Below are 24,812 nucleotides of genomic sequence, written 5' to 3'. Positions count from 1 at the left end.
AAACTTTAGAAGCATTCGAGAGGCAAAATAGAGTTACTGGACAAAAGCAAAACAAATTGATGTTCAGCAGCAGCAGACCACTAGTAACGCCAACAGGAAAGTAATAGTGTAGAACCATGATGCAAAATCAATGAGGTAATCAGATCAGGGTTTAGTTAGCAATACCAGGGCGTCTTTTTTTCTGTTTTCACACATTAAGTCAAACATTGGCAACTAAAAAAATTCATCAGCAGTGTTGGAAACATTACGATCTCAAGTAGATCTACCATGTCAGTTTACGAAGAGGTGTCAACATCTTCCATGCCATTCTGCTATATACAACATGTGAGTGACCAAAGAATGGAATGAACAGGAAGGACATGATGAGATTAACATAATACTCCATTCTCATGACGATGGGAAAACCTAAGATTAACAAATAAAATGAACTGCATGTTGAATAGAAAAATTATAAATGCTCCATAATCAATTAATGATGTTCACTAGTAAGTAGCAGTGAATAAGAATTTGATGAGAAAAGAAACTACGGCCATCGACAACTGAAAATCAGATTATAGACAACTCTTATACTAAATGTCTATTGTGCTAGATCTAATTTCTTCTGGTAGAGCTTTAGCAAATCAGAAGCTTCTTTCTCGTGACAAAGGACAAACTTTTCAAGAAAAGCCTTCTCTGTAATCTGAACTATTGCCGGCAGATTGATGTTGTTAATCAACCTTTTGAAACCAAAGCTTGAGCCACCGAAATCCTTGGAATTAGTCTCTTCCTTACGCTATACGTAACGAGTCCTGGCAACTCTGCAACCCCAGGTCTCATCCCTAGCTGATTCACAACAAGATCCAACAAAGACATAATTTTATCATCGGAAGAAAGAAGACATTGAGGATTTTTCCTAAAGGCTTCTAAAACCTGACTCTCAGACCAACCCCAGCTCTTATAAATCTTGAACTTCCTTTCCCAAGTCGATTGACTCATCGCGAAGAAGGCAAGCGCTGCTATGACGAAAGAGATCCGCAAAGGATTGAAACCCAATTTCTTCACCTCTTGAACAACCTCTTTAAGCCTATCTACTCTTATGCCAATCATCCTTGGCTGATTCCAAATCAAAAAAGCAATGTTCGATTCTGGCACTCCACTTTCTCTCAAAGTGTTAATATAGGGAACCACTTGCTTCTCAGTGTCAAGCCTGAGAACACGCACATACCTTTGAAGGACCATACATGCCTTTTCCTCGGATTTTAAAAAATCACTAAGAAATTCAAAAGTAGGGATTATTTGTTTCTCTAAGCTATAGTGCAATACATGGGGGTAGGCGGTTACTGTTTTGGTAAGTTTGTCGTCTGTAAATCCTTTTGAACGGAGAAATTCAAGTTTGGGCAAAAGTGTTTTGTCACTCTTACACATAAGAACACGAGGGTATTTTCTGATTAAAGTTGTGATTTGGGTTTTTGAGAAGCCATTTTTCTTCAAAAACTCAATGACAGAGTCTGGATTCCGCGACGATTCAAAATTGACATGCTTGGTAGCTGATTGAGCAGATTGTGGAGACAACCCACATGAATTTATGAGGTAAGCAGTGGTGAAAGATTTCCCAATATTATCAGATGAATTCTCATTATCAGCAGCATCACTAGACACTTGCTTGGGAGATAATACAAATAGAGAAGAAAATGATGGGCACTTTCTAAAGAGGGAGACTTCGACAGAGGAGTTTCCATGGAGAACAGTTTTGCAGAGAAAATTAAACATGATGTTCTACTTGAATACTTATATCACACTGCAACAACCACACAATTACAAAATTTCTATACAAAAGAGATAGATTTTTAACCTTCCCCTTCCTTCCAAGAGTTACTAGCGGCGGCGGCGGCGGCGGCGGAGGTGGCGGCGAGTGAATGAGTAGGAGTGTTCAGAATTCAGAACTCAAAGTAACGAGTGAGTAACTGAGGAATGAGAAAAGATAGGCAGACTAGTAGAACTAAAATTTCGTTTCTGGATTTTATAGTTTTGCAAATCAGTCGATTTCACCCCCCTACTTTAGACTATTCGAAGTTTACATCCCTGTATAAAAGTATTTACCATTTAATTTCTTCAATCATTTTATCCCCATGATCCATCTAATCAACTCCCTGATATAATATGCAGATATATCTCAAATATTACTCTTTCCGTTTCAAAATATATATATTTTGAATTTTTAAATTCACCAAAATAATCAAGTATGTAGTAAAAATTTATCGATTAAATGCATGTATTTTTAAATGAATCTAAAATTCAAAACATCATCTATTTGAATACGAAAATAATAATATTATCTAGATAGGAATTAGTACTCCTCTCCGTATCACAATACTTATAATTTTAAACTTTTTTTTAATTAAAAATATATGATATTTTCTATATTCTCAACCCTATTTTTTACCCATATCAACTATACAAATACCAAACACACATCCCACCAACCCACCACCATTGATCACCGTCCGTTGACCGCCAGTGACCGGCATGACTTTCAAATGGTTAGAGAAGTTCATCAGAGCACAAGAAAACAAATTCCATACATCAAATCGTATAAAAATCAATCAGAGCAACTCAATTCAACAACAAAAAATAACATAAACTCAAGTTGAAAACCATAATCAGGTGAAATTATATTAAAAAAAACCTTGATTCAATCAAAATTAACAAGCAACGATCACGACCAAACAAAACAAAATCAAATCAAATTCAAGATGGTTAATTGGTGGGTCTTGTGATGAACGAACTGGACGGAACGACTGCGTGAGTTGATGTAGCAGTCGTCGGTAGCGGAATCGTTGGAAGAGAGATGGCGGTGCGGCGTGATTTTAAGAAGAGATCGTCGATGGCGGTCGGACTGGACGGAGCGACGACGTCACGAGAGTCGTTATGACCAACGACGATGTGGAAGATAGATAGAGCGGCTGTCGGAAAGAGGAGACACGAGCTGCAGATTTGATTGATTTGTGGTGTTGATGTGTTTGAGACGAGAATGAGGATTGGGGTAAACTGTGATTAATTTGGTACATCAAGAATATTTATGTAAATAATACACGATCTTTAATTTTTGATAAATTTATCAAAACAGCAAGTAATTTGATATTTTTCTATCATCGAGTCAAACAATATCTGATTGCCAATCTTCATTTATAGCGTAGAGAAAACAGCGGTTAGAGTTACGATTTGAAAAAAAAATTATATATTGACAAAAAATTATAATATTAAGTAAAAAATATTATACTCAATACATATTTAAATTATATATATTATGAATATATATAGAAATTAGGTGAGATTATGATTTAGTAAACATATATTTTTTCTGAAAATATGGGTTAGTATTTAAAAATATTATGAATATTGACATAATAATACAAAGTTCATATATATTTTATGCTAAAATTAAAATATAATATTACAACATAAATTATAAAAATTATTTATTACAACATATATTAAATAAAAAAAACATTGCCTCCATTTTTAAGTAAAAATCGTTTTGACATTTTAAATACATTCATTTTTGAATGAATTTAGACAATATGAAGGGAGAAGTTAATAATAATTATAATGTTCTATAAGGAATATTGAAAATTTGATTGAATTTAAATTTATTTAAAGCCCATTTTATATTCAATCAATAAATTTAGTTAATTAAAATTTCATAATAAAATGAAATATGACATTTTTTGTTTTTTCAAATTTTCTAGTTCTTCACATGAGAAGAGAGCATGTTGAAATATTCACGTTAAACTTTTTAGTTGTAAATTTTGTGGATATAAAAAAACGAAAAGTGTGATTCATGTATATATTCTTATTATTTATATAAAGTTATACACTTTAGATGTAGTTAAGAATATTAGAATAAAATTTTATGAATCCATATCATTTATTATAAACAATTAACTTGTTAAAATATTAAATATAGATAAATAATTTATTTAGAAATTAAAATATTTTTAATATAAAAAAAATTCACGATACGACATAAATTTTGAATATCTAATATATAATTTATTTTAAAAAAAATATTATAGCTAAATTTATATTATATTTACTTATTTATTCGTCTATTTATATATTATAATTATGATATGCAAATTCCAATCCTCCTCTAATTTAACATTACAATAACAATATATTACATATCGCGCATACTAACTTTTTCAACTAGATCCGTGGCCAATCTCGAACAAAGTTAGAGTTGGGAGTACATGACTTAATCAATCAGTCACCTGACCTGAAACAGTGTAAATAAAGAAATTCTTCAAACCATATCTGAAAAAATTAAGCTTAAAATAACTGAAAATCGAGCAATTACGCAAATGTCAAAAATTTAGATTTATGATGAATATCCATGCGGCAACTTCATATAAATGTCAGAAAAATACTAACTGATCAGAAAAAATATAGATTGTCAAAAAAAAAAAATCCCCTTCGCAATGTTTCACAACAAAGTAAATAAAAATTAATTCATGAAAGATACAAAGCCCCATCCCTTCACAATCTGTATATTATTGATTAAAAAAAAAAAAAAACCTCCGAATGGATAGTTGTATTTTTGTTCATGTTTTTTTTTGAAATAAGACACAATATATTATTGTTCTTTTTATTCATTCATGTCAACCTTTTGATCTTCCATTCCACACAAATCTAACTATATAAAAAATATTAAAATTATTATATGAGTGAAATATTTAAATCCTCTCAAATTAAACTTAATATAAGATCGTCCCTTCTTAGTTCCACAGTTAATTTAACTCCTTTATTTTCACAAAATTATATACGATCACCCCCCTTCCATCGAGTTTTACGTTAGATGACTATTATTTTGACCATTAACTTTCAAAAAAATACTATTTTACCTTTTTAATATAATTTTAATTATGATTTTAATTTTAATATATTTTAAAAAAATTATTGACCAATATATATTTAAATTTGAAATTATAAAATTATCAATTAATTCATCATAAATCATGATTTGATAAAAAATATGATTTCTTAAACTTCATTCACTGTTTAAATTTCATTTTTAATATAAATCTATAATCTCATATATAATTATGCTATAATTATAACTTGAAAAATTAATCATTAAAATCGTATTCTAATTGTTATTTAATTATAATTATGATTATTTAACTCTTATTATTATTCAAATAAAAATAATAAATAAATGTTTATTAATGTATAAAAATATATAGGAGAAGAAAAAAATGGCCAGACACACATCACTATTCTTCTCACTCTTCATTGGTCTCAACCATCGAATTTTGACCAAATCAAATCTAAGCTATCTAATCCGTGGCCAAGAAAACCAAAAAACTCGAAATTATATTTTTACCCTCAAATAAAAAGGGTTTGGGGACTATAGTTGGGTTTAGGGTTTTAGGGTTTATTATCTAAAGTCTTGGTATGGAATCAAAACGCCATTTAGCATTCAAAATTCATATGCACACTTAGGACTGAACGTCGAGTCGATTCGGTTGAAGTGTGTTTTATTTTTAACCTAATCTATAAGATATCGATTGAAAATATTATAATCTAATCTATTAAAATTTGTTTGGTTCGAATATCGATTCAACTTTTAAAAGCCGGTTGGTTCGATTAAAAACCATTAACAACCTATAAATTTATATTAATTAATAAATTTTAAAATATATATTCTAAAATCTTAATATTAAAGATAATATTTTTCTAATATGTAGTAATATTCAACATTAATAATTTTAATATATTTATGGCAACTAAAAAATAAGTTAGAATTTATAATTAATTATGAAAATTTTATATGTCCATGAAATATGTCTATAAAATATAAATGATAAGAGAAAGATATTACATGTTCATTGTCAATCTATAAAATATTAGTTTGAATTAATAAAATCTAATATAATTTGTATATTTATATTTTATCGGTTCAACCTATAGGTTTATCAAATGTATTAACCAAAACTTGAATATTATGTTAATCTACACCGTCACCAATAAACTTATAAAATCTATAAAAAATTTTGATTCGGATTGGTTCGAATCGGTCGGTTCGGCTACGGTTATTTTGCGAAGTCCTATGCACCCTCCATACGTAGGAAAAAAATTTCGGCCACGGGTGTAACCAACCAAAAAGTGCCAAATGTCACTTTTTTTTTCTCTCCTCTAAATAATTTTGGAACTTCAAAGTCCCGTAAGTATAGATAGAAGCCGAGTCGTGACATTACTATTACAATCAAAATTGTGGATATGAATTTTTTAAAATCTAATGAGAACTGTTTGGGATTTTTCCGATATCATATGAATATATTATGGTTTTTTAAAAAAAATTGAGCAGATTTTTAACATAACATCATATTCATCACTATACTTTAACATATAATATTTCATGATCCTCGAATTTATTTTTTAAGTTGTCCCAATGTTCTTGACATATGTCCAGTCTTTGTTTCTCTCCTCTAAAATAATTTAAAAATTTTACAACCTCTTGAGTACATATAGAAGTTGAGTCCTAGAATACTACTCCCTCAATCCCAAATTAGATGTTAATCTAGGAGATTTCACACAAACCAAAAAAATATATTTATAATCTCATTTTTCAACATAATTATGATTGTATAGACTAAAAAACCCTTTAAATTGCAACTAATAACAAATGCATGAGAATAGTACATAAGGGTGAAGATGGTGAAATTGGTGAGAATATAATTGGTAAACATAATTAATGTTTCTTAAACTGGTCAAAATAAATTTACATTTAATTTGCGACAAAAGATTATGTTTATATTAACATTTAATTTGGGACGGAAAGAGTATTAGTATTAGAGGCAAAAATATATATACGATTTTTTTAATCGAATGAGGGTTGTAATTACACATTAGTCGAGTCATGATAATTGTATTCGAGCTAAAAATATATAAACTCTTAACACCAACTTATATAACTTAAAAGTTACAGTATATAACTTAAAAATTTACCGCAATCGTATTAACAACAAGTCGCGGGCCTTGCCCTAGTTACAAATTTGGCAGAAGTAGTTCAAATCTGTTTTCTCACATTGGCAACGAAAGGATTTCATCAGCGGTGTTAAAAAATTACGATCACTAGTAGATGTACCGTATCAGTTTACAAAGAGGTGTCATCATCTTCAATGTCATTCCGCTATATACAACATGTGAATGAGCAAAGAACGGAAGCAACGAGAAGGACATGATGAGATCAACATAATACTACTATGTAATCCTCGAAGACTTTTCTCTTTATTTGCCTGTTATGATGTAACAGAAAACAGAGTAAAACAGAAGTAATTCAGATATGTTCTCTCTCATTGAGTCAAAAATTGCCAACATCATTTGAATGATCAAAGAATGGAATGAAAAGGAAGGACAAAGAGTCAACATAATACTATTACTATCCCATTCTTATAATGGAGCTCTAGCTGATTTGTATCCTTCCATGAGCTTTCTGGATGCAGACTTAAGTCGAGACAGTCGGGTAAATGAGATTTATGTGGCAGGCCAGTGGCGACTTCCAGACCCTATTAGTCAACATGTTGAAGAAGCCTGGGAGATTGTCCGTTCTGTGTCAATATCGTCTCATCCTAATAAAATTGTGTGCACTACAAGCAACTCAGGTACTTATTCTATTTCTTCTGCTTATGATGTTATCCGTAGCAAGTCTCCTAAAGTTCGATGGACAATGGTAGTGTGGGGAAAGGGGCCTAGCCCTCGACATAACTTTATGTGTTGGTTGGCTGTATTGAATCGATTAGCCGGTAAAAGTTCGTTTGAAAAGATGGGGACTTTGTGATGATGATTTATGTGTATTATGTGAACTGGAAATTGAAACTCGAGACCGCTTGTTTTTTCTCCAAGTCTGTCTGGGCAGATGTTATGCGTATGGGTAGGATCACTTGCTTGCCTAGAGAATGGAGTCGTGAACTGAATTGGTGGTTTAACAAGGTGTCGGGCAAGTTGCGACTGGCAATTCTATGAAGACACTTACTGGCTGCTTGCATATATTACATCTGGAAAGAAAGGAATGACAGAATCTTCACACAAAAACCTGTCGATTGTCGACGAGTGATTACTAGCATAAGAGAGTCAGTTTTATGTTACTCCTCGTGTAAAGAATAGTGTTTTCGATAGTTTGATAGCTATATGGACTCATGTATAGTTTGGGAGTTTCTTGATGATTTGTAATATTGTGTAAATATCCGTTTGCGGCGGTTTAACAAAATTTAATTTACCAAAAAAAAATTTTAAAAATAAATATATAAATATTTCTCTGCATGTTGAATAGAAAATATAAAAATGCTCAACTGAGGTTCACTAGTATGTTGTAGTAGTAAATGAGAAAACGATGAATGATGATAAAAGGAAACTACAGTCATCGGCAACAAAACTCATTCATCCCAACTATAATGATGAAGTGAGCAGAAAATCAGATTATAGAACAAGTCTTATACTAAATGTTTATTATGCTAGACTGCTAGATCTAATTTCTTCTGGTAGAGCTTTCGCAAATCAGGAGCTTCTTTCTGGTGACAAAGGACAAACCTTTCAAGAAAGGCCTTCTCTGTAATCTGAACTATTGTCGGCAGATTGATGTCGTTAATCAACCCTTTTGAAACCAAAGCTTGAGCCACCGAAATCCTTGGAATTAGTCTCTTCCTTACGCTATACGTAATGAGTCCTGGCAACTCTGCAACCCCAGGTCTCATCCCTAGCTGATTCACAACAAGATCCAACAAAGACATAATTTTATCCTCGGAAGAAAGAGACACTGAGGATTTTTCCTAAAGGCTTCCAAAACCTGACTATCAGACCAACCCCAGCTCTTATAAATCTTAAAACTTCCTTTCCCAAGTCGATTGACTCATCGCAAAGAAGGCATGGGCTGCTACGACAAAAGACATCCGCACAGGATTGAAACCCAATTTCTTCACCTCTTGAACAACCTCTTTAAGCCTATCTAATCCTATGCCAATCATCCTTGGCTGATTCCAAATCAAAAAAGCAATGTTCGATTCTGGCACTCCACTTTCTCTCAAAGTGTTAATATAGGGAACCACTTGCTTCTCAGTGTCAAGCCTGAGAACACGCACATACCTTTGAAGGACCATACATGCCTTTTCCTCGGATTTTAAAAAATCACTAAGAAATTCAAAAGTAGGGATTATTTGTTTCTCTAAGCTATAGTGCAATACATGGGGGTAGCCAGTTATCGATCTGGTAAGTTTGTCGTCTGTAAATCCTTTTGAACGGAGAAATTCAAGTTTGGGCAAAAGTGTTTTGTCACTGTTACACAAAAGAACACGAGGGTATTTTCTGATTAAAGTTGTGATTTGGGTTTTTGAGAAGCCATTTTTCTTCAAAAACTCAATGACAGAGTCTGGATTCCGCGACGATTCAAAATTGACATGCTTGGTAGCTGATTGAGCAGATTGTGGAGACAACCCACATGAATTTATGAGGTAAGCAGTGGTGAAAGATTTCCCAATATTATCAGATAAATTCACATTATCAGCAGCATCACTAGACATTTGCTTGGGAGATAATACAAATAGAGAAGAAAATGATGGGCACCGATGGTTTCTAAAGAGGGAGACTTCGACAGAGGAGTTTCCATGGAGAACAGTTTTGCAGAGAAAATTAAACATGATGTTCTACTTGAATACTTATATCACACTGCAACAACCACACAATTACAAAATTTCTATACAAAAGAGATAGATTTTTAACCTTCCCCTTCCTTCCAAGAGTTACAATAGCGGCGGCGGAGGTGGCGGCGAGTGAATGAGTAGGAGTGTTCAGAATTCAGAACTCAAAGTAATGAGTGAGTAACTGAGGAATGAGAAAAGATAGGTAGACTAGTAGAACTAAAATTTCGTTTCTGGATTTTATAGTTTTGCAAATCAGTCGATTTCACCCCCCCACTTTAGACTATTCAAAGTTTGCATCCCTGTATAAAAGTATTTACCATTTAATTTCTTCAATCATTTATCCCCATGATCCATCTAATCACCTCCCTGATATAATGTGCAGATATATCTTATTTCTGGATATTAGTATCATCTAGATAGAAGCTAGTAATGTGTTTTCTCTCATCAAGTCAAGTTGCCTGATTGCCAATCTCGAACAAAGTTAGAATTGGGAGTACATGACAATGTAATCAATCAATCACCTGAAACAGTTCAAATACAAAAATTCTTAGAAACCACGACGACAACAACAAGCCTCAATTCCACCGTGTGTAGTCGGCTATATAAATCCTCAACTTTTAAACACAAAGGCTATGTGTAGCTCACATGCTGTGTTCCTCCACTAAATCTTCTGAAATATTTAATAACTTTAAATTTTTCCAAATTATCCTCTCCCACGTGAGTTTAGGTCTCCCCCTCTCTCTCCTCTTTGTTCCTATATCTATGTCCTCACACTTCCTAACCAGAGCATCTATAGGTCTACGTCTCACATGCCCGAATCACCTAAGTCTACCCTTTCTTATTTTCTCATCTATAGGTACAACTTTAAGGTTGCTCCTAATAGTCTCGTTTCGGACTTTATCTTTTAATGTAAGTCCACTCGACCATCTCGAAATCCGCATCTCCGCAACCTTAACCTTGTGCTCTTGTTGTTTCTTTATCGGCCAACATTCACTTCCATATAGAATAGCAGGTCTCGCTATTGTTCTATAGAACTTCTCTTTGAGCTGACTAGAGATATGTCTATCACACAAGATACCGATTACTTTTCTCCATTTTGCTCATCCCGCTTGTATGCGATGAGTGACATTCTTAGAAACCATATCCAGAAAAACTAAGCTTGAAGTAACGGAAAATCGAGCAATTACACAAATGTCAAAAATATAGATTTGTAATGAATATCCATGCTACGCCTTCATATAAATCTCAGAAAAATACTAATTGATCAATCCCCTTCACAATGTTTCACAACAAAGCAAATGATAACTACTGTAATTCATGAAAGATACAAATATAGCAGAAGTAGTTCAAATCTGTTTTCTCACATTGGCAACTAAAGGATTTCATCAGCAGTGTTAGAAATTTACGATCTCAAATAGATGTACCGTATCAGTTTACAAAGAGGTGTCATCATCTTCCATATCATTCCGCTATATACAACAACATGTGAGTGACCAAAGAATGGCATGAACAGGAAGGACAAAGAAATCAACATAATACTAGTATCCCATTCTCATGATTGAAACAAATGAACAACACCCTTGCTCAGCATGTTGAATAGGAAAATATAAATGCTCCATAATCAATTAATGATGTTTACTACAATGTTACAGTAAAGAAGAATTTGATGAGAAAGGGAACTACAGCCATCGACAACAGAAAATCAGATTATCGAAAACAGTCTTATACATGTCTATTGTGGTTGATCTAATTTCTTCCGGTAGAGCTTCAGCAAATTAGGAGCTTCCTTCTTGTGACAAAGGACAAACCTTTCAAGAAAGGCCTTTTCTGTAATCTTAACTAATGTCAGCAGATTGATGTCGTTAATGAAACCCTTTGAAACCAAAGCTTGAGCCACTGAAACCCTTGGAATTACTCTATTCTTCAAGCTATATGTAATAATTCTGGGCAACTCTGCAATTCCAGATCCCATCCTTAGCTTATTCACAATAATATCCATCGAAGACATAATTTTATCATCGGAAGCCATAAGACATCGGGGATTTTTCCTAAAGGCTTCTAAAACCTGACTCTCAGACCAACCCCAGCTCTCATAAACCTTAAACTTCCTTTCCCATGTCGATTTACGCATTTTGATGAATGCACCGACTGCACTAAGGAAAGAGAGCTGCAAGGGATTGAACCCCAATTTCTTCACCTCTTGAACAGCCTCTTCAAGCCTATCTAGCCCTATTTCAAATAGCCTAGGCTGGATCCCAAGCAAAAAAGCAACATTCGATTCTGGCACTCCATTTTCTCTTAAAGTATTAATTTTGGGAAGCACTTTCTTTTCGATGTCAAGGCTGAGAACACACGCATACCTCTGAATGACCAAGCATGCCTTTTCCTTGGATTTTAAAAACTCTACAAAGAATTCAAAAGTAGGGATTATTTGTTTCTCTAAGCTATAGCGGAATATACGAGGCCAGCCGGTTACTGTTTTGGTTAGCTTGTCGTCCGTAAATCCTTTTGAACGGAGAAATTCAAGTTTGGGCAAAAGTGTTTTGTCACTCTTACACATAAGAACACGAGGGTATTTTCTGATTAAAGTTGTGATTTGGGTTTTTGAGAAACCATTTTTCTGCAAAGACACAATGGCCGAGTCTGGTTTCCGTGAGGATTTGAAATTGACATGCTTGGTAGCTGATTGAGCAGATTGTGGAGACAACCCACATGAATTTATGAGGTAAGCAATGGCGAAGGATTTCCCAATATTATCAGATGATTTCCCATTATCAGCAGCATCACTAGACATTTGCTTTGGAGATAATACATATAGCGAAGAAAATGATGAGTACCGATGGTTTCGAAAGAGTGAGACTTTGACAGTAGAGCTTCCATGGAGAACAGTTTTGCAGAGAAAATTAAACATGGTGCTTCTACTCGAATACTAATTCCACACTGTAACAACAACAAAAGACTTACAAAGTTACTAAACAGAAGAGGTAGATTTCAAGCTTCCCCTTTCTTTCATGAGATACAGGGTGGTGGAGGAGGCGGCGATGGTCACCGGTGGAAGTGACAATGAGTGAATGCGGAGCAATGTTCAGAGTTTAGAGCTCACAGTTAAAGTAAATATTATGAGGAGTAGTGAAAAGACGGGGATAAGAGCCGAAATATTTTCTTTTGGCTATTATGGATTTGCAAATAAGTCGATTTCATCCCTAACTTACTAGTAATTCTTAATTTTTATCCCTGTGAAGAAATGTGTGCAAGTTCAGCTAAATAAAGATAATCTGGTTTATAGGCAAAAACCCAATCTGTATCAGGTAGGATTAGGAAAGTATTTGTCCCCTTTTCTGAGATAAAAATTGGTACACGAGTAAAATCGAAGTTTAATCTCAGATTTAATCGGTAATAATGAATGGTTATCTGTTAAGAACCTTAATCCTTATTCGATCTAAGGCATGCTTTTCAAGCTTTCAAGATAAAATTAAAAAAACTGAAATTTTCTTCGGCATTCTAAGGCACGTTTTCCGCATGCAGCAGTCGTTTTCCGCATGCAGCAGTCTCCGAATGGTAAGCATCCTCCACTGCCCCTGAAACAGCAGCTTTGGCATACACCATTCGGCCGGAATGATTCCTCCCCACAAAATCAAATTTGTTCCTCGAGCAGCCATATAGAAAGGTAGCACCAATATTAATCCTTAACGGCCCCTCCACAGGATGCCTCCAGACTTCCAGGACAACTTGCACAGTTTGCCAGGTACCCGCAGCAACAACCTGAGCCAGGGTTCTAGCAAATCCTATACACACGATTTTGTTTTTGAGGTCCCAACGATGAAGGAGACAATGCCCTAACCAGACTACCCTCCTGGTTGGCATACACCCCATGATTTTTGTTTTGAAGTGAACACACGATGATGTTGTTGACTTGACAATTGGTCCCTAAAATATAACACAAATAATTCATACGCCTATCGATTAATATGTAGATTTAAAGAAAAAAAAAACTGTCAGAGGGCACAAAAATAAATATTTTAAAAAGACTATCCATGCCTTCATACATCGGGCTTAAAAATGTCGGACAAATATTTGATAATAAATCCCTTTTACAATGTTGATAACAAAGCTGACAGCACATGAGAAACAAACAATTCATGAAGGATAGATTAGAAGCCACATCATATCCCTTCACGATGAAGGGGTAGGAGACCTAGGAGTGGGCGACCTCGAAACAGATCTCGAACTCTGACTACTAACACTGCAACTCCTAGACAAACTGCGGGAATAATAGCTCCTTCTCGGTCTAGGCGAATAGCTACGAGAATAGCTTCTCCTCGAGCTCTGTCGTCTTCTTCTTATTGGGGACAGGCTCGGCGAGTAGTAGCTTCTCCTTGCACTGCGTCTTCTTCTTATGGGAGATGCACTCGGTGAGTAGTAGCTCCTCCTTGAACTACGCCTTCTAGGTGGTGTAGGACTTCGAGAAACAGACCTATAGCGATGGCTACCATGATATCCGTCATCATTGGGAGACAGAGACCCATCCCGAGTGTCAAAGCTGCCGTCGGGCGAGTAGGACCTTCTTCTACGACTGTAATATGGCGAGTAATCTCTACGCCTTCGGTAATATGGAGAGGGTGACCTGCTCCTGCTAGGAGATCGGCTATAGCTTCTCCGGTGAGATGAATAGCTACGACGAGAGGAACTAGAAGAACGGCGACGTCCTAAAACCAATAATAGCGATCAACAGTAAATTCGAAATAAATTAAGGAAACTTACAAATGGAAGGGTATCTTCTCCTTACCACAAGATGTTCTCAGCCCCAAATATTTTCCTGGAGTAGGTGTTCTTCCTCTTCGCCTTCTAGACTGCAGCAGACAAAATTTGCAATATGAGATCATGGAATAAACACATCCCACCGAAGAAACTACATGGAATAAATGAAGTTTTCCATTTTAAATGTGATAAAATCACACAAAAACTAACTGCACAAAAGAAAAGTAGATGCTGTAAAAGAGAGAAATGTAGGGCATACAACCCTAATGCTCTGAAACTGGCTGTGTTTGATTTGATTGATGAAGACTTTTGGAGTCTGATGAAGAGCTGCTAGACACAGCTAACCTGCTGCAACAGAAGCTTCAAGCAGGAAGAAGCAAACAATTTCAAATACAAAGAGATAATCTACTCCAATCCATCCACAATGTTAACTTTAAGCAGAAGCATAATAATAATGAAAAGTCGAATGAAATAGCTCCTAACATTGAAGAAACAGATAACGAACTTTACCTTCTCGACTGTAATTACACGCCCATCAAGAACAGAGCTGTCCAAATACTTGATGCATCGATTGGCATCCTCAACAGAGGACATTGTAATGAAACCAAATCCACGAGATTGTCTTGTCCATGGATCAACCACAAGATGAACATCCGAGACCTGGAATAGCGGAAACACCCATTAAGCAACAGTGAAGGATAATCCAAATGAAAAACGGACATCAAGGATTTGGATATCAAAATTTAATACCAAATATTATATATATCCGTACCTCTCCTTCAGTTGAAAAATGTTTTATAAGATCCCTCTTGGTGATACGAGTTGACAATCCCGTCACATACAAACTGTTACCAGGATTCTCGACATCAGGTGACAAGCTCCTGCGTGCCAAATCAAACGCAGACACCGGAAACAATCATCAGTTAGAAGCTCAATTGAATGTCCCAACTCCCAACAAACGTGTAATCCACACAATCTAGGGAATGCAATACCTTGATCGACTTCTTGATGAGGATCTCGACCGTGAGACAGACCTTCGGTAACGATCGTAAGACACGGGAGATAGGGAATACCTTGATCGTTTAGAGTACGACATCTGCACAACACATGGAACGAACAACCAACCAACATTTCAATACAATACTCAATACAATACAATACAAGAATATATACGAGCAACAAAGATAAATTCAAATACACTGATAGATGAAAGAATTCCAGAAACAATTTGGTTACCTTTCGCAAATGCAGATGATCAAATCACAATTCCTCTGTATCCAGAACTTCACGGAAGATTATGAAAATTTAATCAACGAAGAACAAATTTATATGGTATAGCTAGCTCCTCGTCATGGAAGTTTCTGGATATCGGACGCCATTTGTTTATTTAAATGAGGTTTATTAATTTAGTTAGAGTCCGCAATTTTTTCCCTAAATCCAACACGTAGCAGTCCTCTCCTCAAGTCTATGGGCCCACAAAGAACTGTGTTAATGAAGGACGGCTACGGTCCTTTCCTAAATGGATTTGGTTCGGGTCGGGTTGGATTGAATTCGGCCTATTTGGTGGCAACCCGACCGGTTCCTATATAAATACTACGTAGTATTTAAATGCACTCATATCCGTACTATCCTTTTCTTCTTCCTTTCCGTATCCTAAAATCGAGAAGCCGCGAAAACTCAACTTTCGCCATTTCGAATGAAACATACTACTCCCTTGCTCTTATTAGAACAAGCTCAATAGAATCTGACGTAATGGATCGGATCCAAGCCGCTAACGAGCTTGCTTTCCGGGTCGGGTTCTCAGGCTACAGTGGACATCTCAGGCTTGAACCTATCTACACTGTTGAAGGCACCGATCCCGTAAAATCGCTCCCCGACTTCATACTTGTAAGAAAACTTTGTGCTTATGGTTTCTTCAATTTTTTCTTTAATGTAGCCTTTTAAGGTGAATTGGGCTCTTCTCGTGGATTTAAGAGTTCAGTAGAAAGCTACGAACATAGCTAAGCTTTGTTTTAGTACGTTAACGATCTTAAGCTTTGTATTGGTTAGCTACTGCGTGTGTTGGGGTTAATGATGCAAACTATTAAAGTGTGGCCTTTGGTTTTTCTAATTTAATGTTGGAAATGAGAAACTATGATGTCAAATTTTTCTTCCAAGTAGCCAGTTAGAAATTAGAATTGTAACTGGTCAATATTTTCAATTCTTTGCCGCAATTTCTTTTGGCTTCTCTGGTCACTCTGAATGGCCAGCAAGGCGTTATTGTTATTGCCGTCGATCAAGCATGAGTGTATCTAATGGTGAAATATTTTTCCTTTTTAAGCCACCCGCATTTCCTCGAGAAACGCCTGAATCCATAAAAGATCATATAGAGGAGAAGTACCTCTCACCAAGACTGGACCCTGATGTGTTTTCTGCGGAAAAGGCGGGAAGGCAATGGGATTTTGATTGGTTTCAAAAGGTGAAAGTACCGCTGGAGCCATCGGTTCCGCGGTCTGTTGTGGCTCCTGTTTGGGAGTTACCATTTAGACGTCAAAAGAACGGATCAGCGCAAGAAAATTGGGAACCTGATTCAGTGGAGGTATGATGCACTTTTTGGTTATGGTATTTGTATTTCAACAAAAATGGCATGGTGACATAGTAGATTGATATACAATCCACCATTTACTGATTCCAGTGATGTTGAATGTTTATTATCACTGTCCTCTTCCCCCCTTCCTCTCTTTCACTCTATGCTTTGACCACTGATTTGGATTTTCCTAGGTTGAGGTATCAGAGTTAACGGCTGGAGCTCAAAATTCTGGTCCTTTGCCTCGTGTTGCTGGACCAGCAAAGGATTTTGTTAGAGGAAGCATTAACAACCGTCCTTTTCGTCCTGGAGGCTTGGAGGAATCCCAATCTATAGAGAGAATTCTCCCAGATGGTGCTTCAGATGGGGAATGGGTACGTGAAGTGTTGAATGGTGATCCTGCCCAATCTATTCCTCCTACCCTCAAAGAAGGACTAGACCTAGGTGAACTTAAGGTAATCTACCCAAAAAAACATTATTTTCTCAATTGACCTTTGTTTTGATCGGTGCAAGTTTTTTGCATTGGATTTGTGAAGGCATATCCATCCTCATGGAATGTGTATAAGGAGGCAAAATCGCTTGGAGATTTGTCGGATGAGAAGCTGGTAAGTTTTGCATTTGTGTTGTGTGGCTAACTTTATGCTGGCATTTCTATTTTCTACTACAACTCTTTTTTTTTTTACCAACGCCCACTCATTGTTTATATGCAGAACAAATTGTCTGTACAATTTGATGACTTATTCAAGAAGGCCTGGGAAGAGGATGTTACTTTAGGAGAGAATGGTATGGTGTTGTATACTCTACTCCGTTTTCTTTGAGACATTTAGATGAACCAAGTGTCTGATACTGTTTTTTCAATATCTTCAACCAGACTCAGAGTCTGTGATGTTAGAAACAGAAGTAAATAATTGTGATGAGGCCAGCAATGTACATAAGCCTGAATCTTCCATCTTGGACGAGCTTTTATTTGTTGAAAGTGGAGAACCAACAGCCAGGCAAGGTGGAAAAAGTGATAATGAAGGACAGCAACAGCAGGAGAAGGTACTACAATATGTTTAAACCTGCAGTTCATAAAACATATTGTTTTTCTTTTACAAATGTTCTTGTTTAATTGATTTCCAATTATTGGTAGGCCTGGGCTATTATTGGTGACAGTGAAGGAATTGCAGATCGCTTTGATGAACTTGTTCCTGACTTGGCACTTGAGTTTCCTTTTGAATTGGACAAATTCCAAAAGGAGGTATAACTGATGAATAGTTCTGTTTGTTGCATTTTTTCTAATGATTAATGAATATTGTTAGTGTTATATTTGAATTTTACTATCATTGGTTGCATAGTGGTGGAAGTTAGCGCTCCTATATCCAAATCTTAGCATGTCCGAGGAGAATAAAGAGTTGATGTTATTTGGCATGACTTATGTTACTCTTTGAGTTGGTTTTTCTAGACATAAGGCGAGTCTATGTCATATTTGTTCAGAGAGCTGACAAAGTTTCTTTTAATTGATCTACCAATGGAATATGGAATAGCGCATTTTTTTTCTTTTCTTTTAACCTTGTTTTTTTGTTAACATGGCATATGTTTCTTTTTCATTCATTTATTGTGAAATGCACTCTACTTTTTTTAAAGGCATACCAGGAATGTTTATTTATGCCAAAGAAATAAGCTGGGTCTCTTTTTATAACCACAGGCTATCTATTATTTAGAGAAGGGGGACTCTGTTTTTGTGGCAGCTCATACGTCGGCTGGAAAGACAGTAGTTGCAGAATATGCATTTGCTCTGGCATCAAAAGTATGGCTTCATTTGTGGTCATGAGTTAATTGAATATTGTACCTAACGTTACATATGCTGGCATATTTTCATTTCTTTACCTCTGATCTGTTGATCTTGACATATTCTCTTAAAAATGTCAATGTTTTATTAAGTTTGTCATCTCATGCAGCACTGCACTAGAGCCGTCTATACTGCTCCAATTAAAACCATCAGCAACCAAAAATACAGGGATTTTTGTGGGAAATTTGACGTTGGCCTCCTAACGGGAGATATAAGCTTGCGGCCAGAGGCTTCGTGCCTCATCATGACCACTGAAATATTAAGGTCAATGCTTTACCGTGGTGCTGACATTATTCGTGATATTGAATGGGTAAGGAAGTCTTTTCCTCCCTCTGAATGACTTAATCCTCCTCCATTCTTGATTGATCAAAATCCCTCAATATATAGTTCTTTTCTCCATATGCTTTTTTTGTATTGTAGTGCTGAACTGTCTTTAATTATTGTTCCGTGTTACAGGTTATATTTGATGAAGTGCACTATGTAAATGATGTCGAAAGAGGTGTTGTTTGGGAAGAAGTGATAATTATGCTTCCAAGGCACATCAATGTTGTCCTCCTTTCAGCCACGGTACATAAATCTGCTTGCAATTGGAATTGCTGCACTAGTGTCCCAGTACAGGCTACTAGTCGTAGTTTGCTCTGTCCTTCTTGCTATACCCCCAACTGGCTGATCTATGTCATTGGTTATTTGACCTTCTTTCATTTATTTAGGTACCCAACACTTTTGAGTTTGCTGACTGGATTGGACGGACAAAGCAAAAGCAAATCCACGTCACTGGGTAAGTGAGTGTATACAATATTATATCACACCTGTTGGACTCTGTATGCCTAGAAAAGTTTGAAGTTTGAGGACAAAAAGCTATATGATTGTTGACTTTTTCCGTGATCCTTAACATGTCAATTGAAATGCAAAGTCTTTTGACTGTAATCTCCTTTGGTGTCTCCTTTTAGGACCACCAAGAGACCTGTTCCTCTGGAGCATTGCCTATTTTACTCTGGAAATTTTCACAAGGTATGCGAAAATGAAACTTTTCTACCTCAAGGATGGAAAGCAGCAAAGGATCATTACAATAAAAAGAATTCAAATGCAATTGGTGGAGGTAGTGGCTCCTCTTTTGCATCTTCAGCAGCCCATGGACAGAAACGTGAAAATTACAATCGCGGCAAACAAAATAAGCACTCTGGATCCCAAAATAGTGGACATACTGGTGGTGGTGGGGGTTATCAAAACAATAGTGGTGGTCAAAATAACTGGAGGAAATCTCCTGAAGCTCCTACATGGCTGTTGCTTATTGACAAGCTGAAGAAAACGTCATTATTGCCGGTAGGTTATAAAACATAATGCAGTATGATCTTAGATTGGCACAAAAATAATTGCGCAATATTCATTCTGTTCTTTTCACTTGGCTGGAAATGTAAAGAGCAAGAGAATCTTTCATAAGACTCTACATTCTGTTTTTTCCAGAGAAATGCTAGCAAAGAAACATCTTTTCACTTTTCTCTGTTTTTGAAATTAGTCCTTTTCCAAGTGTTAGGGATGTGGTGAAGTAATTTCCGAAAGGACTTGTGGATGTGTTTTCTGGTCATCTATCATCTATATGTGTTGAGTATTTGTGGCTTTATTTGTCTAGGTGGTGATATTTTGCTTTTCGAAGAACCGGTGTGATAGATCAACTTATGTTCTCCAAGGAATTGACCTGACAACTAATTCTGAGAAAAGCCAGATCCGTATTTTTTGTGACAAAGCATTTTCCAGACTGAAGGGATCTGACCGTTATTTACCACAGGTAAGGCTGCACAGTGATCTCTTTGTCTTAAATGTCTTTGACCAATGGACTGTATGTATCAGTTTTTTGCGTGATATGCAGATTGTGAGAGTTCAAAGCCTTCTTAGTAGAGGGATTGGTGTCCATCATGCAGGGTTGCTACCAATAGTTAAGGAGGTCGTTGAAATGCTTTTTTGTCATGGGGTGATTAAGGTAAAACCTGTGTGAGCCACAATTTTCATCATAATTTGATTTGCCAAGGCATACAACTGTAATTCATAATCCTCTAGATACGAGAAATTTCTCAATCTTATCTTGCATTCATTACGATGCACAGTTGAGATTTATATTCTGTTTTTCTGTGTTTTGTTGAGATTTGGTTGATAATATGCCAGCTCTTTTATGTTGCATAGGTTCTGTTTTCAACGGAGACATTTGCTATGGGTGTAAATGCTCCTGCCAGAACAGTAAGTATTCTCTAATATGCTGTTTAAATTGGTCGTATGTTTACTGCTTCACTTGCTAGGCATTTGACTAGCAAATACCTTTGATATCTATACAAGTTTATCTTGTTTTAATTATTATTTTATTCAATTAGTGATTTCATATTTTCCAATTTTTTAATTGTTTTGTAAACTCCTATTTAAGGAAGTATAATTCTATGAATAAACAAATGAAAAATTAAATCTGAAAAGGTGGTTTTAGCCTCTCTCTAAAGAATTATTCACATTAGAGAATTTGATTTTAAAAAAAAATGTTTGCAGGTGGTTTTTGATACTCTAAGGAAGTTTGATGGAAGAGAATTTAGACAGCTGCTTCCAGGAGAATACACACAGATGGCAGGTTGTGCTGGTAGAAGAGGACTGGACAACATTGGTACAGTTGTTGTGATGTGCCGGGATGAAATTCCTGAAGAGAGGGATTTGAAGACTGTATTAGTCGGAAGTGCCACGAGGCTCGAGTCTCAGTTTCGACTGACTTATATTATGATCATGCATCTTCTTCGTGTTGAAGAGTTGAAGGTACTTCTCGAATTTTGAAAACTCTTTCTCCATACTTCTCCGTCTTCTGTTAATTTTTGTTTGTGAAGTGCTCAAGTTTTTATTTTTACTAAACGCATGGATGGAGATCCTTAACTCCTTATTTCAAACTGCGTCAGACGAAAATTTTAACATGGTGCAATACAAATACATGGTAGATTTTGTAAATAAAATTATGCTCAACCTGTATTAGTATTAGCCTTGTCATTTGTCGTATATTTTGTAGCTTTCTTATGTGTTCTTAAGTTACTTACCTGAATTTATTGACATATTAACAAAATAATTTTTTTTGTGCTACTATATAATGGCAATCTCATGTTAGATTGGGTAGGTGATCTAACTAGGCTATGCATTTTTATATTAATATTGTAATTCCAATGAAGAAATGGACGCAGAGAAGTGATTGAAGAACCACAATCCTTAACAGGATTATATTAACACTATACAGATTAGAGTATACTACAAATTATCTGGTAGTTTCAGTTTTCTGATATCCGTGGTCTGGTTTATATATCCAGGTGGAGGACATGTTAAAACGAAGTTTTGCTGAATTCCATGCTCAGAAGAAACTACCGGAGAAGCAGCAACAACTTCTAATGCTAAAGCTTTCTCAGCCAGCAAAATCTATTGAGTAAGCACAAATGGTAGAATACCAATTGCTCTGGCTGACATTTAGATTGGCATTGAAACTCATCTCTGGAAATCTGCTCTATGCTTATCAATGAAGCATGGTTGTTTTCCTGTAGGTGTATTAAAGGTGAACCAGCGATTGAAGAATATTATGAAATGTATGCAGAATCTGAAAAATATAGCAATCGTGTATTGGAGGCGGTTATGCAATCCCCTGTCGCCCAACAATTTCTTACCCCAGGAAGAGTCGTAGTTGTAAAATCTGAAACAGTAAGTTAGTGCTTGTTAACTTTTCATTTTCGTATTTATTTGATTTGCTTGAAAAATCAAAATAGTGCATATTTAGTAGGGAGTAAATTAGCTTCTAATCACAGAAGTAAGTGTTTTTAAATTAGAGCAATTGAATGGAAGTTGGGGGTGATTCTAATGGGTGAATCGCTGAATAAGTACTACGTTGGTGCTATAGTTTGAGGACAATTTTTTGTTTCAGTTATATCATTCCTTTCCAATTCATTATGAATATTCTTTCAATTATTTTGTGCTTTGACCTCATTCAACTTCTGATGTATAAGCTCTTCATTTTCTTCTTTGTTATTGTCCATGTTATTTGAACTGAAGTTCTTTGGTTGATAATCGGCAGGCTCAGGACCACTTGCTTGGAGTTGTAGTGAAAGCACCTTCTGCTACTAATAAGCAATATATTGTCCTTGTGCTGAAACCTGATTTTCCATCACAAACTTTCTCAGGGAGCAGCAATCTGCAAGATAAAAAAAGTGCTGATTTCACTCAAGGTCAACTGTTGGTACCAAAGTCAAAACGTGTTGCTGAAGATGATTATTATTTTTCTGGTACTTCTCGTAAAGGATCCGGTACCATCAACATTAATCTACCACACTACGGTACAGCTGCTGGTGTGGGTTACGAGGTCAGGGGAATTGATTATAAAGAGGTCCTTTGCATATGCAGTAAAAAAATTAAGGTCGATCAAGTAGGGCTTCTTGAACATGGTAGCAGTGGTGCTTTCTCTAAAACAGTTCAACAGCTTTTGGATTTGAAATCTGATGGAAGCAAATATCCCCCAGTCCTCGATCCAGTGAAAGGTATGCATCACTCGACAAATATGGGCTTGTTGAAATACCTCTTGGATTGTCGAATTCATTGGCTAAACAGAAACTAAATAAGTTCATTAGATCTGACACCTTGATAAATCCCCAAAATTGTTCGAAAGGATGGTGGACATTGATTTCACCGTCCCTACTTAGGATTTGGGGGGTAATTGTACATATATACTGATGTTTGAAAAGTCTTCCAATATGACTGCCATTTTTCTCTAGAAAGCGACTGATTTACTCCAGTTATTTTGATTGTTTCCTAGAGCTCAAGCTGAAAGACATGGATCTTGTGGAATCATACTACAAAGGGACTAAACTATTGCAAAAGATGGCCCAAAACAAGTGTCATGGGTGTGTAAAGTTTGAGGAACACATCAAGTTAGCAAGAGAGATTAAAATGCACGAGGAGAAAGTTGATAAGTTAAAGTACCAAATGTCAGATGAAGCACTTCAACAGATGCCCGATTTTCAGGGAAGGGTACGTCACCATAACTGATTGTCTAATTTTATTTTCCTTAACGTTAATCATAGATTAGCTTCTGATAATTGAACTGATTTTGTTTGCAGATAGATGTTCTCAAGGAAGTTGGTTGTATTGATGCCGATCTTGTAGTTCAAATAAAAGGTCGTGTTGCTTGTGAGATGAATTCAGGGGAGGAGTTGATTTGCACAGAGTGTCTGTTCGAAAATCAACTAGACGAACTCGAGCCAGAAGAAGTAGTAGCATTAATGTCTGCCTTTGTGTTTCAGCAAAAGAACACGTCTGAGCCTTCCCTTACCCCAAGACTGGCTAAAGCTACAAAGAGGTTTTATTCTGACTATTGAAATATTTTTCACTTGTTCTCGAAGTCTGCTTGCTTGCATGGCAAGTTTATTCTAACTTCATTGTGCATAAATATTTTAGATTATACGACACAGCCATTAGACTCGGGGAGCTTCAAGCCTATTACAAAATACAAATAAGCCCTCCAGAGTATGCGCAGGAAAATCTAAAGTTCGGTCTTGTCGAAGTGGTTTACGAATGGGCAAAGGTTCCTTCTTGAAAACTAACCCAATTTAGCTATAGCCTGTGTTTCATGACATCATTTTCCGATTCATATGTATATTTCTTTTGGCGGCAGGGTACTCCATTTGCTGATATATGCCAGCTCACTGATGTTCCAGAAGGCATGATCGTAAGGACCATTGTGAGACTTGACGAAACATGTCGTGAATTTAGGAATGCTGCTGCAATTATGGGAAACTCGGCTCTTCACAAGAAAATGGAAGCTGCTTCCAATGCAATTAAACGTGATATTGTTTTTGCGGCTAGCCTGTACATTACCGGAGTCTAATGATCTTCTGATTATGTTTCTGATCAAATTGTAAGCAATCTCTGATTAACATTAGAAGGTTAAAAACAGGATTTTTTTTTTTCTTATTTGCTAGTCAAT

At 35.8% G+C, this 24,812-nt stretch overlaps 5 protein-coding genes across 5 annotated transcripts; 1 reads left to right on the top strand and 4 right to left on the bottom strand.

The window, feature by feature from the left end:
* Window positions 1-711: 711 nt before the first annotated feature.
* LOC139882705 (uncharacterized) lies at window positions 712-1,749 on the bottom strand. The gene has a single exon (XM_071866982.1). The coding sequence runs from the start codon at window positions 1,747-1,749 to the stop codon at window positions 712-714; it is 1,038 nt and encodes a 345-aa protein (XP_071723083.1).
* A 7,112-nt stretch (window positions 1,750-8,861) lies between these two features.
* On the bottom strand, window positions 8,862-9,557 carry LOC139882704 (uncharacterized). Its single transcript, XM_071866981.1, has one exon. It carries the CDS (start codon window positions 9,555-9,557, stop codon window positions 8,862-8,864), a length of 696 nt encoding a protein of 231 aa, XP_071723082.1.
* A 1,852-nt stretch (window positions 9,558-11,409) lies between these two features.
* On the bottom strand, window positions 11,410-12,471 carry LOC139882703 (uncharacterized). The gene has a single exon (XM_071866979.1). It carries the CDS (start codon window positions 12,469-12,471, stop codon window positions 11,410-11,412), a length of 1,062 nt encoding a protein of 353 aa, XP_071723080.1.
* A 1,379-nt stretch (window positions 12,472-13,850) lies between these two features.
* Window positions 13,851-15,531, bottom strand: LOC139882702 (serine/arginine-rich splicing factor SR45a-like). The gene is made up of 5 exons (XM_071866978.1): window positions 15,428-15,531; window positions 15,208-15,316; window positions 14,946-15,095; window positions 14,464-14,527; window positions 13,851-14,383 (listed from the first exon to the last, which is right to left on the bottom strand). Exons 1-5 carry the CDS (start codon window positions 15,529-15,531, stop codon window positions 13,851-13,853), a joined length of 960 nt encoding a protein of 319 aa, XP_071723079.1.
* A 656-nt stretch (window positions 15,532-16,187) lies between these two features.
* LOC139882701 (DExH-box ATP-dependent RNA helicase DExH11-like) lies at window positions 16,188-24,713 on the top strand. Its single transcript, XM_071866977.1, has 23 exons — window positions 16,188-16,322; window positions 16,756-17,013; window positions 17,196-17,456; window positions 17,538-17,606; window positions 17,712-17,784; window positions 17,873-18,042; window positions 18,134-18,241; window positions 18,689-18,790; window positions 18,942-19,142; window positions 19,289-19,399; window positions 19,543-19,610; window positions 19,783-20,155; window positions 20,463-20,618; window positions 20,700-20,810; window positions 21,011-21,064; window positions 21,362-21,619; window positions 22,156-22,268; window positions 22,384-22,537; window positions 22,908-23,367; window positions 23,643-23,857; window positions 23,947-24,185; window positions 24,284-24,410; window positions 24,501-24,713. The coding sequence occupies exons 1-23, from the start codon at window positions 16,188-16,190 to the stop codon at window positions 24,711-24,713; spliced, it is 4,029 nt and encodes a 1,342-aa protein (XP_071723078.1).
* Window positions 24,714-24,812: the final 99 nt, after the last annotated feature.

This window comes from Rutidosis leptorrhynchoides, unplaced genomic scaffold (assembly GCF_046630445.1).
Source record: "Rutidosis leptorrhynchoides isolate AG116_Rl617_1_P2 unplaced genomic scaffold, CSIRO_AGI_Rlap_v1 contig3, whole genome shotgun sequence".
Classification (NCBI taxonomy): Eukaryota; Viridiplantae; Streptophyta; class Magnoliopsida; order Asterales; family Asteraceae; genus Rutidosis; species Rutidosis leptorrhynchoides.
The sequence above is the reverse complement of the archived record's forward strand: the minus strand, read 5'-3'. Positions and strand labels throughout refer to the sequence as shown.